We start from the raw sequence: 16,110 nt of genomic DNA on the forward strand, positions 1-16,110 counted from the left end.
CGCAGCTTAAATGAAAAACAGGAAAGTAATAACCGATAAAAAAAAATACCTTTCTTTGCTTTAGAACAATACATACACACAATCAAACAAATCTCCTTAGAAGTACATCTCTTATATGTAATCTAGTTAACGTGACAGTTTTAATGTTTCTGTTACTTTGAGGGTAGTATGGGATTTGTTTTTCTTTTGAGCAATTTCTATAAAATATTGCTGCTTACAAAACAGATGCCTACATCTTAAAAAGAAGCATCACCACCAGTTTATATAACCCATGTGTCCCCCTGCCATGATATTTGAAATAAGTATACTGTATACAGTGACATTGTCGCTGCAGTTTAACTTTTGCCTTTTTCGCCCTCTTTTATGAGGGATTTTTTTTTTTTTATTACAGCGAACACTCAACAATCAATTTCAATACTAGGCAAAATATTGATTTATTGTGAAGGGCGAAAGTGTGATTAGGATTTTTTTTCAGTTATACAGTTTGCCTATTTCAGGTAAGGCATTTAGAATAAAAGGTAATACGATATTTTTACCATAAATAATCGATTACAAGCACCGTCATTCTATATTTTTAAACAAAATTAAACAGAAATCTACTGTTTGTAGTTTAATGAGTAATGTGTTCATTTGACCAAGCAAAAATCATGATGAAATATGACGCAGTTGACACATTGCACGGTACATCAGTTGAATTCTTGAAAATGCTCCAATGAAAAGTGTTGCTGTTATTTCCGCGTTTTCATTACACAAAATGATACTAAAAATATGCCATATGAATGCGTAATTGCCACATATTACGAACCGTTATATCCTGCATTACTCAACGTTTCTGCGTCATATTGACCGTTTTTACGTGGTCCCGCGACCAGTGATCATACCGCGTCATACCTGTACAGGTAGATGTAACCGTTACCCGGAAGTGTTGGACGGTTCACCACTGGTGTAAAAGCTACCCCGGATCTCTCACTAACAGTCAGTTCAACAGCTCATCCACACCTCGACAGGTAAGCTCTCCAACATTGCTGTATCATTGCTGTACATAACGCTAAAAATGAAATTAACACACACACACACATATATATATATATGAATAACATGAGTAAACAACTATTTGGACTTATACTATTTATCTTTATACTGATCATTTTAATGCTATGTTTATTTATATTTGATGCATGATTTACATATTATTTTACGTGTTCAACTTTTTAATATCTGTGACGGTAGTCTCCATTAGAATACTCCATTAGAATACTCCATTAGAATAAGATTGTTACTATTACCAAAGAGTTTGACGATGTCAGTGTTTCAAATGCGGACGTCTCCATCGCTTTGGATGTATTCGAACTGGATAATTAGTCATGTGAAAACAACCGTGAACTTTCCTTAGCTTTCCAAAGTTTCTGTCGTCTTTCTGATGTTGAATTAAGTGTTATATATATATCTTTTATTTTGCTCTGATCAAATATAGTGTTTTCTTCTCACCTGCATTGTAGCTTGTGGGCAATTTTGTGAATTATTTATATCAGATATAAATAATATCTTTGTAAAATTATAACACTGAGGTACATTTATTCTGAACATATTTAAATTAAAATATTAGGGTTTTAATGAAAAGGTAAGCAAAACTATAATCAGTAATATTTTCAACATTTGTAAAATTAAAATGAAAACATGCATATCTGAGATTTGAAATTATTACATTGAGAATGTAAACAAAATATAATCCTAAGATAATATCACACCCGTACAGGATAAAAAAAATAGTCGTATTTATCTACATCTACAAGTTATGCTTGCAAATTTAACGTCAAAGTGATGAAAATCGATGACGCGTAAACCTGTCAATAATCGAAAGAAAATTGGTATTTTTCATATATAACCAATACAACTGATTAGTGCGTTTATACTTTAAATAAGTAAATAGCAAGAAATCTTTTACTCATATGTGTTCATTCTTCATTCCCTCCATCGACTCTTTTCGCAAATTTTAGCCAAAAATGAATATCTTGCGAAAATAAAAATACAATATTATTTTAGACTATATTACCGGCCTATTACCACATCAATTTCAATCTTTGAGCTTAATTTCATTACTTGACATAATCTACGATAGATATTTATGGGAATCTATAAAAAGAGATATTCTTGAACAGTTTATATATGAATTTATGCACAGCCAATAATTGTAAGATTGCTATAGTTGTCTACTTCTATCATTTGGTCCATATAGAGTGAATGTCCTATTATATGTGAATATACCGAACTGAAACGTGTGAACACCTCTGTACATACCGTAAATAAATGTATTACATACGAGTATGCAAAAAGTAATATCGACTTTATATACACATTACTCATAAACCAATTCATAATTTGGTGACAAATATATATACAGATTTATAAATTGCAATGAATTCATACACAAAATATAGATTAGTGACAAATCTTTATGCAGGTTTTTAAATCTATATAGAATTTCTATTGTAGCCGCGAATTCATTTACAAATTTATAATTTGGTGTAAATCTATAAACATATTTATGATGAAGCGACGTATTCAAATATGGTTTTATAATTTAGCGACAAATCTCTATACAGATTTATAAAGTAGCGACACATTTATAACCACATTAATGCATTGACGAACCTTTCCAGATTCATAAAATATTGACGAATCTAAGAAAAAAAATATAATGAATTTATGTTCTGATAATTGTAGCACCGAATTGATATAAACAATAGTGTATTGGCGAAATAATATGAATTTATAATGTAATGACGATTCTCAACAGATTTACAAAGTAATGAAAAGGGGATAGACACAATTTTGTAATGTTACGTAAGATACACGGAAGTGAGCGCACCTTTTGATAACAGAAACAGTGTACCAAACACAATACCATTGCACCATACGGCTGTTCTGTCCTGCTAAGACTTATAAGTAATGCTAGCGATCGAAAAGGTCTAAACTATTGATAAATGCGTTGAATGTGTTTATTTTACATCGTGCTATAAATTACCAAAATATATTTAACTTATCCATGTCCTCAATGCATTAACAGCGTCATGCTTATCTTTTATCCCGAGGGCTGATATTGGTCGAGGGTTGATACTGGTTGTGATATGGAAAAAGTCATGTTTTATTCTGTTTATTACATACTTACTAATAAAAGCTGCTATCTTATTATCTATTTTTCTTTTGAAATATCAAAATGGGTGTGAAACGGGTTTTGCGGGCTGATACGGCTTTTGGGGTGTGATACGGCGGGGGCTGATACGGCTTTTGGGGTGTGATACGGCGAGGGCTGATATGGGTCAGAGCAATTGTGTCGTATCGCATATACAAAAAACCCGCATTTATTAGTAAGTATGTAATAAAACGATATAATATAGCGATATCTCTTTATAGATATACATAAACAACGGTCATTTCAACATAAAACATAATGTCGTGACGATTATTTACGAATACTTCAAGTAAAAACAGATACATATGCGCATAGATAAATGTTACGACAATCAAATATTAATTTCAAATGTAGCGATAATTATATGCAGGTATATTTAAGCAATAAATTGCATTCAATTAGTATTTATTATTTCTATGTGTGCCAATAGAACCTGACTAACTCCTTGGAGTGTGCTAGCTCTTTGTGTTGAATTTGTCATATCCAGTTGGCATTCATAGTGGCAACGAATGCCAACTAAATCTGTTCAATGCATATGTTGACCGTTTTCTAAAAATTATATTTAAACTAATTGAAGTCAATTAATGAGAACAGCTATCTTCAAGGAAGGGTCAACGGTATCCTACGTAACAATTATGACATCATAAAAATGATGCCGTGAACACGTTGGCCATGACTTTCATAGCTGATATGAATATTATGTACATTATGTAAATTTAGCAAGATTATGTTATGGCGATATCATACAGTAATAAATATGTTATATTGATATCTACATACTAGTATATAAGGTAGTAATGACTTAACGATGTTATATGTTTTAGAGGTAACTATATACTAAACTTTTATATAATGACGACTGTATGCTATGCTATAATGTGGGAACGTCTCTATACTGATGTACATATACATATATATATATATGTACGACTTTACAAAGTAATATCACAGCTACATTGTGATACATACCGATGACCTGTTGACATACATATAAGTAATTTATCCAGTTTTGGTGACCTTGGGGATTTAATGATTGAGATCAATCAACAAGTCGGTAAATGTCGCCAGCAGAATGTGCCACGTGACTATTCCATCAGGTTCGGTTGTGATATATTTGTTAAGTAAACCGCTAACTTCTGGATGATCCCGAGATGGGTTGCCTTAAGGTCATATACTACCTTATACAACAACATGTTTGTGTATTTAAGAGTTATCCCATTATATACATTCTAGCTAATTTTATTGAATACCAACTTGAACGTTTTCAATGCATGAACATTTGAATGTTTCTATGATTGATTTATAAATTCATACCTTCATAAATGGTTAACAGATTTTCATTTATTAAGAAATCGTTTCGGAAAGATGGCGATTGCCAAAAATTAATTGTCATTTCTCCCACCACCACTATAGGTTCCTCACTACCAACTTACTCGATAAACCTGCTAGGAGTTGGTAAATAATTTTGGTTATCCACTTGTGGGTGACACAATGGAAATTATTATTTTTTTGTCAATCTTCTGATTATGATGTCAGGTAACAATGCCTTGCGATGTCACCTTCTATTGTGACGTCAAACTTCATGGCAATTGTTTCCCAGATTGGAAGCACTAAAATAGTTTTCTCAAGAAAAACGTTTGGTTTTGTAGATACATTCTCTGAACGGTTTGAAGAAAAATGTCCCCTGATGGTTGAGTTAATTTTCAAATTGAAATGACATTCGGTAAACCTGGTGCTTTTACACAATTAAAATTAACTAACTCGAGTTAGAAACAAAAACAACGTAAGCAACCACAACCATATAATCTTCATTCATTAGGTTTGTTTATCTGTAGAAGTATTTGAGGACTGCAAACATTTTATCTTACTGGGGGAAAAATGGGGTCTGTTAACAAATTATTTATTTACATTTTTATGATGATATTCTTTTTTGTCATCTTATTGTTTCATTTTTCATTCATTTGCTTCCTAAGCTTCGAAGACAGATAAACTGCTCGAAATTTGGAGTATTACATAACTCTACTTCCGGTTTGATAAAACACCAAGAAGATTGGTGTCATTTGAGGGTATATACGATTTTCACCAACCAAATTCTTCTGCGATGTCCCTTATATAATCCACTATATAATTAACACATTGTATTTTATCTATGATTTTACAGAAACATGGGAAGAATACAGCTAGTGACGGCATGCTGCCTGGTATTGATGGTGATCAGCCAGAGATCTGTCAACGCGCAAGGCTTTCAACAACAGGGAATGATGAACGGTCAATTCAACAACGGATTCAACCAAAACGTGCCGGGAATGGCTAATAATTTCCAGCAAAACTCATTCAGGAACCCCATGATGAACGGCATGAATAATGGGTTAAACAACGGGTTTAACAACAACCAGTTTGGTGGTATTGGCATGGCCGGAGGTGGCTTCCAGAGGGGAGGAATGAACGGGCAAGTTACCGTGCCCTTCCTCGGAGCAGGCGGAGCTGGAGGCTTCAACAGTGGCATGAACAACGGCTTCAACAACTTCAACAATGGCTTCAACAACGGATTCAGCAATAACCAGTTCGCTGGAGGATTCTCACCCCAGGCATTTGGAGGTCCTTTCGGGGGCAACAATGGGATGAACCGTATGGGTGGTGTTGGTGGTGGTGGTGGTGGTCAATTTGGACAATTCGGAAACCGACCACAGATGGGATAGATGAAGAATATACCCTCTGTGATTCTTTCTGCCAAATACGAACTGTCATTTACACATTTTAATGCATAATTAATGTATATATTGACACGTGTTGTTAGATGAATACTTTATTTCACACAGTGGTGTGTACAAGTTAAGTGGTACCGTAAAATGTTATGCTATTCACTCATAACTTTTAATGAAATAAAGTACCATCGTCATATATGTTTACAATGATTTCGTTCGTTTAAATCTAAAAGCAATTGTAGAATTAATTATAAAAAAACCAACTACTGCTGTTTTATATAGGAGCAAAAATACGTTTTGTATGGCACAATTGTAAAATATTTGTAAATAATATTCATTAACGAAATACTTTATAAAAAACTGCTTAATTTACTTCTTTTGCTTCCGAAAACCGTTTTGCATTCGTAAAACATTTACTGGTGTCGTTAAATTAATTCAAATGCTTGTTGATATTAGCCATACATCCTTGTATTTAATCATTATTTTAGAATACCTTACCAGATTCATGTATCTATGTGTTGCCGTGGTAAAAAAAAATGCTGATCTTTTTTTTTTAATTTCTAAACGTTATTGATTGATAACGGCAACAAAACATAAAACACTATCTATTTATACTAGTCTATATTTAATGTTGTACTTGCCCAAAACACGATATCTTTGTCCACACTTTGTTCAATGTTAACTCACCATATTAAAGTGATCGTTGTTCCATGTTAAACAAACGTTGTTAAGGTTGCCTATGTTCAATGCTATACACACCTGGTTAACGTAGTTTATATTCATTATTAAACTTACCTGGTACATGTAATCTATGTTCAGTGTCGATCATACGTGGTGGCTTGCGACCCTATCATTTGTTGAAAGCATTTTCTGACAAATTAATGCCATAAAAATACATATTAAATTAATGCATTTACACATTCATCTCACTGTCAGCATTCCATAGATATCCACAAGCGACTGTCGTTTATTAGATTTTGCATGTTTTTTTTAGCATTATTAAGGATTCCTGCCCCGCTGCAGGCAAAGTACTAGAAAACTTCACTTTAGTTCTTCGTAAATACCGTAATATCCCCTTAATTTAGTGAGAGATATAACTGATAGCCCGGGGTGCTACCGTTGAGCAGTCAGCCCTGTTGGTAAGACAAACAAATGAAATGATTGGAGGTCAAGGGTTCGAATCATGGTCTGGCCCCGTTGCATTTTTATTTTTGATTTATTATTTTTTTCGCCTGTATTATTTTTTCCGTAAAATATTGCAAGGTTTTGGATTCTTTGCTGAAGCCAAATGGTCATGCCTTAATGCAAATTTAATTTTTTTTGACCGTGGTCCGGGCATCCTTAAGTTATGATGGTAACTTCACTAACACGCAATGATCTTAACAAAACGCTGTAACCCGCTGATTAATATCTTTGCGAATAAGTTCTAAAAGATGAGTTCGCGAAAATGAAAGTAAATTACAATAAATTCAACAAATATATTGTTTAAACACTTTATTAGGGTGTAATTACAGAAAAAAAATATTGGAAACCACCAATTCGAATAAAAAAAATGAAAACAGTAACACAGGAATGTCGAAAGTGACTCTTTTGATGGCATCTTAGCATGTTATAACATCACAAATGATATCACGTAAAAATTCACCGTTCTGCAGAATTGCTATGTACTGCTTTGTTTAGCATTTTCAATGATATGAAATTTATTTATTTTTTCTAGTGTTTTGAACCAATTGATCAGATGGATTCTATGGGTTTAGTTTAACAATCAGGACAATTGCATTATCCAAATAATTAGACAATAGTTAAAGAACTAAATTTACAGTTTCAAGTGTTGGTATAGAAACATTTTTTCAATAAATTAACTAATTATGAATAACTCTTTCAAAATTGCGACTTTATTATATGATGAAATACTGACGTACCGGATATGGCAAAGGATAGAAAGTTAAAAACGGATAAAAAAAACATGCAATACAATGAAATTTTCCCTTTTTTCTAAATGTATTGTATAACATATATTAATATATTCAAACCAATTACAAATTTCAACATATTTATTCGATATTGTCCTTTGTTTACATTGCTTATGAGTCATTCAATGTTATTATAATGTTTTATAATAAAACAATCTATGTACAAATATTGAGTGTTGTCTTGTTTATCGTTCTGCTTTGTCCTATTTAAATAATTACATGCGAATATCAATATGATATACTTTTCACAATTACATTTCAAAGTTGTACACATTTCACGCTAACTGACTGCATTCTATAATCGAATTGTCAAGGCGATTACTTTGATGTCAGAAAAAACATTTTCCACGTGGCTAATTTGTTTTAACGATTCCAATCTAAATAAACTTAAAGAAAACTATAGACAGGGATACGTACTGTTTGTAACATTTGGTAGTTAGACAACAAGCAATTAGAATGACCAATGAATCAAACTGAAAGGGATGTAATATCATACTATCATATGCTTGATGAAACGATTCCTGAAAATAGAGCGATTAAGTTTCATCATATGAAATGGAGCGACTAAGTAAAATAAAAAACACGTTATGTTTTGTAATTATTTATTATCCAACGCCATCAATTTGGCTTCATATTTAAAGCTTTTAATGGTGACGTAACAATATGTAAAGCTACGGGTAGTGTTTCATTGGTACAATTGATAGGGACCCTGTTTTTTTTTTTTTTTATTCAGTTGCATATTATTTATATTATAACATTCCGATTATATCATGTTTGAAAATAGCATTGGATAAAAACATTAAAAACAAAATCAGTTCGTATAAAAAACGTGCTATGCACGACATCTTTGATCTCATAGCTTGGCCGGAATACATTTCTTTTTTACATTGTAACTGCATAAGTTGTATTCCACTGATTACATGAAATGAAACGTACAGGAGATCCAAAAATCACACTCTTAACATCATATTGTTTGCATTTGTTGACAAAAACAGATTCTGAGAAGCAAAATGAAAATTAATTTATTATTCGCAAGTCTACCTGTATTCATTCATCTTTTTTCTAATTATGAGCGGGCATTTTGCGGTATTATTTAATGCGCCCACAAGCCGTTTGGCTGGAAGCGAGTTTTAACCCAGAAGGTGACAGGTCAGCCATTCCGTTTTTCTTAGACGTCACCTATTTTGCTACGCTTACTCACTGAAAATACACCGTTCAACTTTCCTTTTTTTGTTTTTTTTTACGAAGTTAAACGGGATTAATCCTAACCAGCTAAGCTGTATATACTGTGCGTGAATATTTAGGTCAATATTAGCGTTCTGGATAAACATAATGTTGTGCCAATCATGACCACATACTCGATAAAACATCAATATTCATGTACTTCACTGACCAGTTATAGTCGGCTTGTAAGGTTAACGATGAAGCCAAATGTCAGGCAGGGGATAAGATAATGTCTGTCTGATTGACACACGGGTTGCATACATTGAGTATGAATTTGGGGTATAAAAGAAAAGGGCAAATTATCGCCAGGTATTGCACATCACTTGGTATCTGCTGAACTAGAACGGTAAGTACAAAAATATAGATCTTAATTTGCCGGCCGGCGAAATCAAGGCAATATACTTCAAAGGGGTGTTTGGATTAAAATGGCAATTCAAACATCATACCTATAAAATCTAAACTATTGCTAAATATTTCATTACTAAAAAACATTAGAAAAACAACAGTCAATACGCTGACTGTTACTGTGTATGCTTCTTCCTTTGTGCCGGTATAGATATTTTCGTTTGAAGCGAATTACTTGAAATGACACATTTAGGGCATTGAACAGGCTTATTTCCACATATTCGATTTCATCAAACGTGTTAGACAATAGTCCAAAACATATATTTGCATCTAACCAAATGGAGATCGTAACGCAACTCTAAATCATTTGTAAATCAGCGTTATAACTGCAGATGTTATTGTAAATTATCAGAGATTTAAAAATACATTATCTTATTAACTGTGAAACGTAAATGGTTATTTGACTTGTTAAGCTATGAAAACAAATAGATTTTGTTTTCATATGAGAAAATGGAGTTTGGTTATTTATCAGGATTTGTTTTTATCAGTGAATGATAAATAGATACAAATGATCATCTTTGCAAAATATATAGATACTACTTGATATATACCAGATTACATTCTTCCTCTTTTATACAGTGTTAGGATAATCCAGTTATCAGCGATATATTTTGTTTGGTTCCATTTCAAATTTTGTAACATAAAACATACTAGTGTTTTAATTGATTGATTGCCATGCTGCTTGGAATTCTTAATTTCTTATCCACACTTTTTAACAACCAACAAATTTATTATTATTCTATCCATTCTTTTTTGTTATCCTGCAATTCATATGAGTATTGCTTATTTCCTGTATACATTATGTACAAATGTACAAACCTTTATTGCTTTAATCCTTAGATACAATTATCATTTCGACCGCGAAGTAGCGATGTATTGCTTATACATTATGTACAAATGTGCAAACCTTTATTGCTTTAATGCTTTGATTCAATTATCATTTGGACCGTGAAGTAGCGATGTATTGCTTATACATTATGTACAAATGTGCAAACCTTTATTGCTTTAATCCTTTGATTCAATTAACGTTTGGACTGCGAAGTAGCGGTGTATTGCTTATTTTCTATATACATTATGTGCAAACCTTCATTGTTGTAATTGTTCGAAACAAGTGTCTCAGAAACCTACTGTCCTGTCTTAGAGATTAAAATCATTATTGGTAATTTAGTATTAAGTGTTGTAACATTTTCATTCTAATGGGGACAATGTCCCTTTATAATAAGAAAAATGACCGAAACAGTATAACGAATTCAATAATTTTACGGTTTTCATGCAATGAAGCGGTTTCTTTGAACTAATTTAAAACATTATCAACTAGATCAGCAATGTAATATTTGCAGAATTTAAACTTTGACGTACAGTAGCATTCTTGTAAATCAACAAAGTGATTTTTTAATCGTATGCAATTTATTACTGATATGTCATCGAATGTCCATTTACAGCATTGCTGAAAATTTCATCGACTATAATACACATGTAGTTATATAATACAGAATCGTGTTCCACATATTCATAGCAATATAGCAATATGATATTACCATCTGATGATCACATGCATATGGATATATTATTCATTCCTTGTTTGCACAACATACCAATCCATTACCCTACCCTATTCCCGTATTTGTTATGTTGTTCATATTATATCATTCCTGTAGCTAGTGTTGAAATGATTGATTATGAAGCAGGTAACAAATTTACATCAGTGTCATGAAACTTGGTTTTGCTTCCTTTTCTTTTTTATATAATGTTCAATTTGTATTTGAAGGTATTGTCAAAGATTTGAATAAAACAATGTAACTTATTTCTGCGTAAAAATAAAAAAAACTACATCAAGTAATTATAAGCTTTTCACTCTGTTGAATAAATAAAAAGAAAATATTTCAGTTGTACAACAATCATGAAATGATCAAACACTGACAATTTGTTCATTAGGTAACACTGTATACCAGGAACTTTTCGCCGCAGTTTAACATTCGCTGTACCTAAAATAACGATTTTTTGAAGACAAAGAAGATTTAGTGCATAGCATAATAGATACTAAACTAGTGAGAGGGCGGAATTACCGAAAGGCGAATATGGATTTCAGCAATGAAAGGCGAATATTTGACTGGGCGAAATTGTCTTAGCATACAACAGTCTCTCAAACCAGTTGACAAATTAACTGTAGAAAACTATAAAATATTATTGTAGATAGAATTATTTGTCAACTTGTTAATAATTTTATATTGGAAACAGAATGGAGTTTATCCTTCATGTATTATTTTGAAGACGCAGTTTCCAAGATGAAGTACAGTCAACTATGTGCTGTAACGTTGGTGTTGAGTCTCTTGGTGGGCAGTTCTTTGGCACAGACAGGATTTTCGTTAACCAATACAGGTATCGCTGGTACAGCTCTGGGGCTTGGGGCCCTTTACTATCTATACAATGAGAATAACCGGGTACCGCAAATCCCACCAATATTTCCTCCTCCAATGCAGTTTGGGCCAACCTGGGGTCCAAACCCTTTCTGGCGACCACCTCCTCCTCCTCCACCATTTTATGGACGGCCTTACAGAGGTATGTATGATCAAGTGTAAGACAGTCTATTTATTTCAATGCAATCGATGACATTTGCTTATTGTTTTAATTTCTTCTACACTATTTATTATTTCTCAGTATTTCGGTAGTCTATGTAATCGTTTATCGAATTATAACGACGCTTGCAAAAAAGCATCGATTTTCACAGGAATGACAAATTTTACAATTGGTTTTTTATTGAATTTTCTAAAAGTAAATGATACTTGAGTTTGTTCTTTTGTTAATGATAGTCATACAACTAAATTGTCCTTTTTGTTCGTCCGTAGATTTTAACAAACATTATAGTAGCAATCTACGATTTCTACAACAAGATGTGAAAATAAATTGTTATGATAACTTAAGACATGCTGTCATTTGAAACGTGTGTTTCTTAATACCATTCAGTTCTCGTGGTTCATGGGTTCTGCTATTTCAGGAAGTAATTATCAATTTCAGTATATAACTATAAGACATGATTGACAAACCAACCGCAAATTTAAAGTTGTTCATTCTGTAAATTTTGAAAAAGTGGTCTATATAAAAAAAAAAAAACCTTCATATTCTATGTTCTGTAACATCTAAATATTTCACCATCATATCATTTTGATAATACAAACGTTAGCACTGAATGGCTTTTGTTAACGATAGTATTACCTTTCCAAGATGACCTATATATCACAATCTACAGTGACGTGCCACACGTCTTTCCTGATGGATCTTATATTGATTGACTTTTTGTTTTTGTTTTAATTGTGACTTCGTTTAATAATATCGAGTGTTTCCTCTGGTAATATCTATTATATTACCCGTGGCTCTGTTATTAAGAAATAACCTTTCATCCCAGCATAATGCTATACTTTAACTTCATTCCCATAGACACAATGTTAAATTTGCCGTCCAAATTGTTTAGCTCTGTTAACTCATTGTGATCAGAATTCCACGAAAACGAATATTATATCCATATTACATAAAGAATCGCTAGCAAAATGTTTAAGCTGTATGTCAAATGTCATTAATATTTTCCAGAAGTAAATTAACATAGAAATGTTTTGTAGGTTGAAACGAACAATCTGTTCAAAGTATGAAGGTATGGAGTGACGGGCAACAATTGGACATGGACATGGGATACAGGGATCATTGAAAAGGACAGACGATTGCTCTAACATCAGTTGCAAGATTATCATTTTCACCATTAAATTGTATATACTTATTTATTTGTGTGATGCATTTTCTGTCTTAATAGAATCATGTTGATATGGAGAATTTCTTAAATTGAGGGTAAACTTTCGATGGTTGCATCGATATTGCGAATGAAACAATGTTATTCAATACTTGCCCTTGCCCAGGAGACCATCGTGTCATTCATACAGATATTGGTTATTATGTAATACATTCTGTTCTCAAGACCTACATACTTACTACTGTGACATGCATACGCGACATACTTAATACCTGCAATGCCTTACATATTGACTTTAGCAATATACAATGTAACTACTGCATCTATATACAATATCGGTTTCAGTAACAACGACAGTAAGAAACAGTATGAGCACTGGACTCTTACAGACAAATATGTTTTGGATGCGTATGACTAAAACAGATATATACAGATATATATCCAACACAAGGACTTCTGAATGTTTTCTTATATATATATATATATATACATACATATATAATAATATAATAATACTTTATAGTTTTACATATCAATCCGCCTGAAGAAGCCCTAGAAGGCAGAAAGGCCTAGCGGACGATCTGAAAAATTTGTTTTTATTCTATATGTATATATATATATAAACCCAAAGAAGTAATAGCGAAAGCCCCCAATGAAACAATTCTATATAGCAAAAGAATACAGTGAAAACATCGTCTTTACTGATATAGTATGATATTTCGTCGAAACACGATAGCCGAATGTTATCTGCAGTAAAAATTAATATAGCAATCCTATGATTGTGTACAATAGATTAATAGATAAAGTGTAGATGAAAGCAGTGAATTAATTCACGTAATAAGATTTACTGGAAACATAAGGTCGCAGTTTACAAAATCGGAATCAACCGCTTCACCTTTTACAGAAAACAACATACTTCAATGTCGGCGCAGGAAATATGAAGCAAGTGTTATGCATAATCATTAATTTTGAGGGCGAATATAAAGCCAAAAGAAAAATAAAATTTTAAAAGAAAAAAATTCGAAATGAAACCCCGATTTCTCGGTCTTGAAAAGTCATGCTTAAATTACCTGATTTCAAACGGTGGGAATCATTATTAGCTGATAAAAAGTTTGACTGAAAAACGAGTTTTAAACAAAAAATACAAAAATTTATCTGAAAGTCTGTCCGATAGGGGGGGAAAAGAAAAGAAAGGAAAACCCCCTATAAAGACAAAGACATGATACAATGTAGGAAATCTTACTGTAGAGAGTATTAAGTTTTTACGGGGCATTTGAATGGTGTAACGTCTAAAAAACGTGTTGCATTTTCTATTTATAAAAGGATTCCGTAGCATCACCTGGCAAATGGAGATCTTACATCTTGTTTATCATATAAAAATTATTACCCACCATGTGCTAGCAATACTTTTTCAAATAGTTATCGCAGAATAAAAACGGGTACTTGGACACATAGAGTTACTGGTTAATTGACCTCTCAAAATGCTAAGAAATTGTTGTTTTGTTTTAGATTGCCAAAAGGTTTTCAATACATTTTAATCAAATGCCAGATGATTAAGAGGTTACAAAAATTTGGTTTTGGTGAATTATTTATAAGCTTTAAAGGAACATAGAAGGAAGTTTCTCAAATCATAATTTAGTTATGCTGCCTGCTTCATTATCCCGTTCGCTCTCGTTTCCAAGCTCGTGCTTTATATAATGCTTTCACCTTCGGCTTGGAACTAGGAAATAAAAGTACAGTGCGACCGTTGCATTATTCTTTTCATCTAAGAACAACTTAAACAGCTGATATTTGCAATAGGAGGGAGTATTTTGTAAGAACGTTTGAGCGAAATCCATGTAACATACGTAAGGGCAAGATTCATTGCATAGTTATTTACCAAAAAAAACATCGTCACGTCGCTGAATGGTAGAATAATGAATTAGAAGAAAACACCTGAAAAAATATAGTAACTTATCACGGGATCAATATAAGACGTAAAAGATTTTAAGACTCTTTGAATGGACTGTGAACCGCAAAAATAGCCAAAATAAAAGCGTGGATGCAGGACTGGTCTTCACACAGCATAGTATAGTACTAACCTCCACATGTACAGTACATGGATGAAATAATTGAGTGTACACTTTTTATGTAAACTTATATCAATCACTCCTCCTGTTAGTCCTTATATTAGACCTTTCTCATTTTGGGGTAGACCTAGCACGGAGCAAGGAGACAGAGACCCAGACAAGTAAATACAGGGGTCATTTCAAAAATAATTTTATATGGAACGTAGCGTATAGGGTATGTCAGAGTGTGTACACGCACAGGTACGTGGCTACAGGTAAGCGAACAGGTAACATCAAATGGAGACACATTATACAATTCGTGGCTCACTGCGGCAAGTATGTAACCGTGGTAATTGATATGTTAATGTCTCCACTAAGGATCTTACCCGGGACCTCTGTTGTATTGTTCTGACGCCGAATGAGTTAAAAGAAATTCACCGAACCCGGTGTTAGATTCATTTTCGGTAAAAATGCCACCAATCCTCAAAAAGGTGTAGAATTACTCCACAAAAAGGGGCGTAGCGCCCATAGAAAAAAAAACGGGCTTACACATAAAAAACCTGTATATACCCAATGTCTAAAAATCGACAATTTAACAATAACAAAAGATGACATAATGTAATCAAAATAATAACATAATTGTATTTAATCATTAACTTAATATGTATACATTCTGTAATACTTCCCGGAATCCATGTTCGTCTATTACTTCCAATCCAGTTTTTTCGGTGTTATTTTGTGGTCTGATAAATTACAAACATCAATTTACGAAACGAAGAAAGCAGCTTACACTTCCAACGTCAAAAAAGTTAAAAAAAAAAAA

At 32.7% G+C, this 16,110-nt stretch overlaps 1 protein-coding gene and 1 long non-coding RNA gene across 2 annotated transcripts; both read left to right on the forward strand.

Annotated features, from left to right (window-relative positions):
• Positions 1–910: 910 nt before the first annotated feature.
• On the forward strand, positions 911–7,838 carry LOC110442661 (ATP-dependent RNA helicase DED1-like). The gene is made up of 2 exons (XM_021486368.1): positions 911–1,007; positions 5,355–7,838. The coding sequence occupies exon 2, from the start codon at positions 5,359–5,361 to the stop codon at positions 5,890–5,892; it is 534 nt and encodes a 177-aa protein (XP_021342043.1). The 5' UTR covers positions 911–1,007; positions 5,355–5,358; the 3' UTR covers positions 5,893–7,838.
• A 1,507-nt stretch (positions 7,839–9,345) lies between these two features.
• On the forward strand, positions 9,346–13,269 carry LOC110442676. Its single transcript, XR_002462042.1, has 3 exons — positions 9,346–9,441; positions 11,772–12,059; positions 13,115–13,269. It is a non-coding gene; the product is annotated as an uncharacterized LOC110442676 (long non-coding RNA).
• Positions 13,270–16,110: the final 2,841 nt, after the last annotated feature.

Source organism: Mizuhopecten yessoensis, unplaced genomic scaffold (assembly GCF_002113885.1).
Source record: "Mizuhopecten yessoensis strain PY_sf001 unplaced genomic scaffold, ASM211388v2 scaffold716289, whole genome shotgun sequence".
Classification (NCBI taxonomy): domain Eukaryota; kingdom Metazoa; phylum Mollusca; class Bivalvia; order Pectinida; family Pectinidae; genus Mizuhopecten; species Mizuhopecten yessoensis.

Excerpts from the sequence above, each read along its gene's own strand:
- LOC110442661 (XM_021486368.1), top strand. The coding sequence starts at position 5,359 with ATGGGAAGAATACAGCTAGTGACGGCATGCTGCCTGGTATTGATGGTG.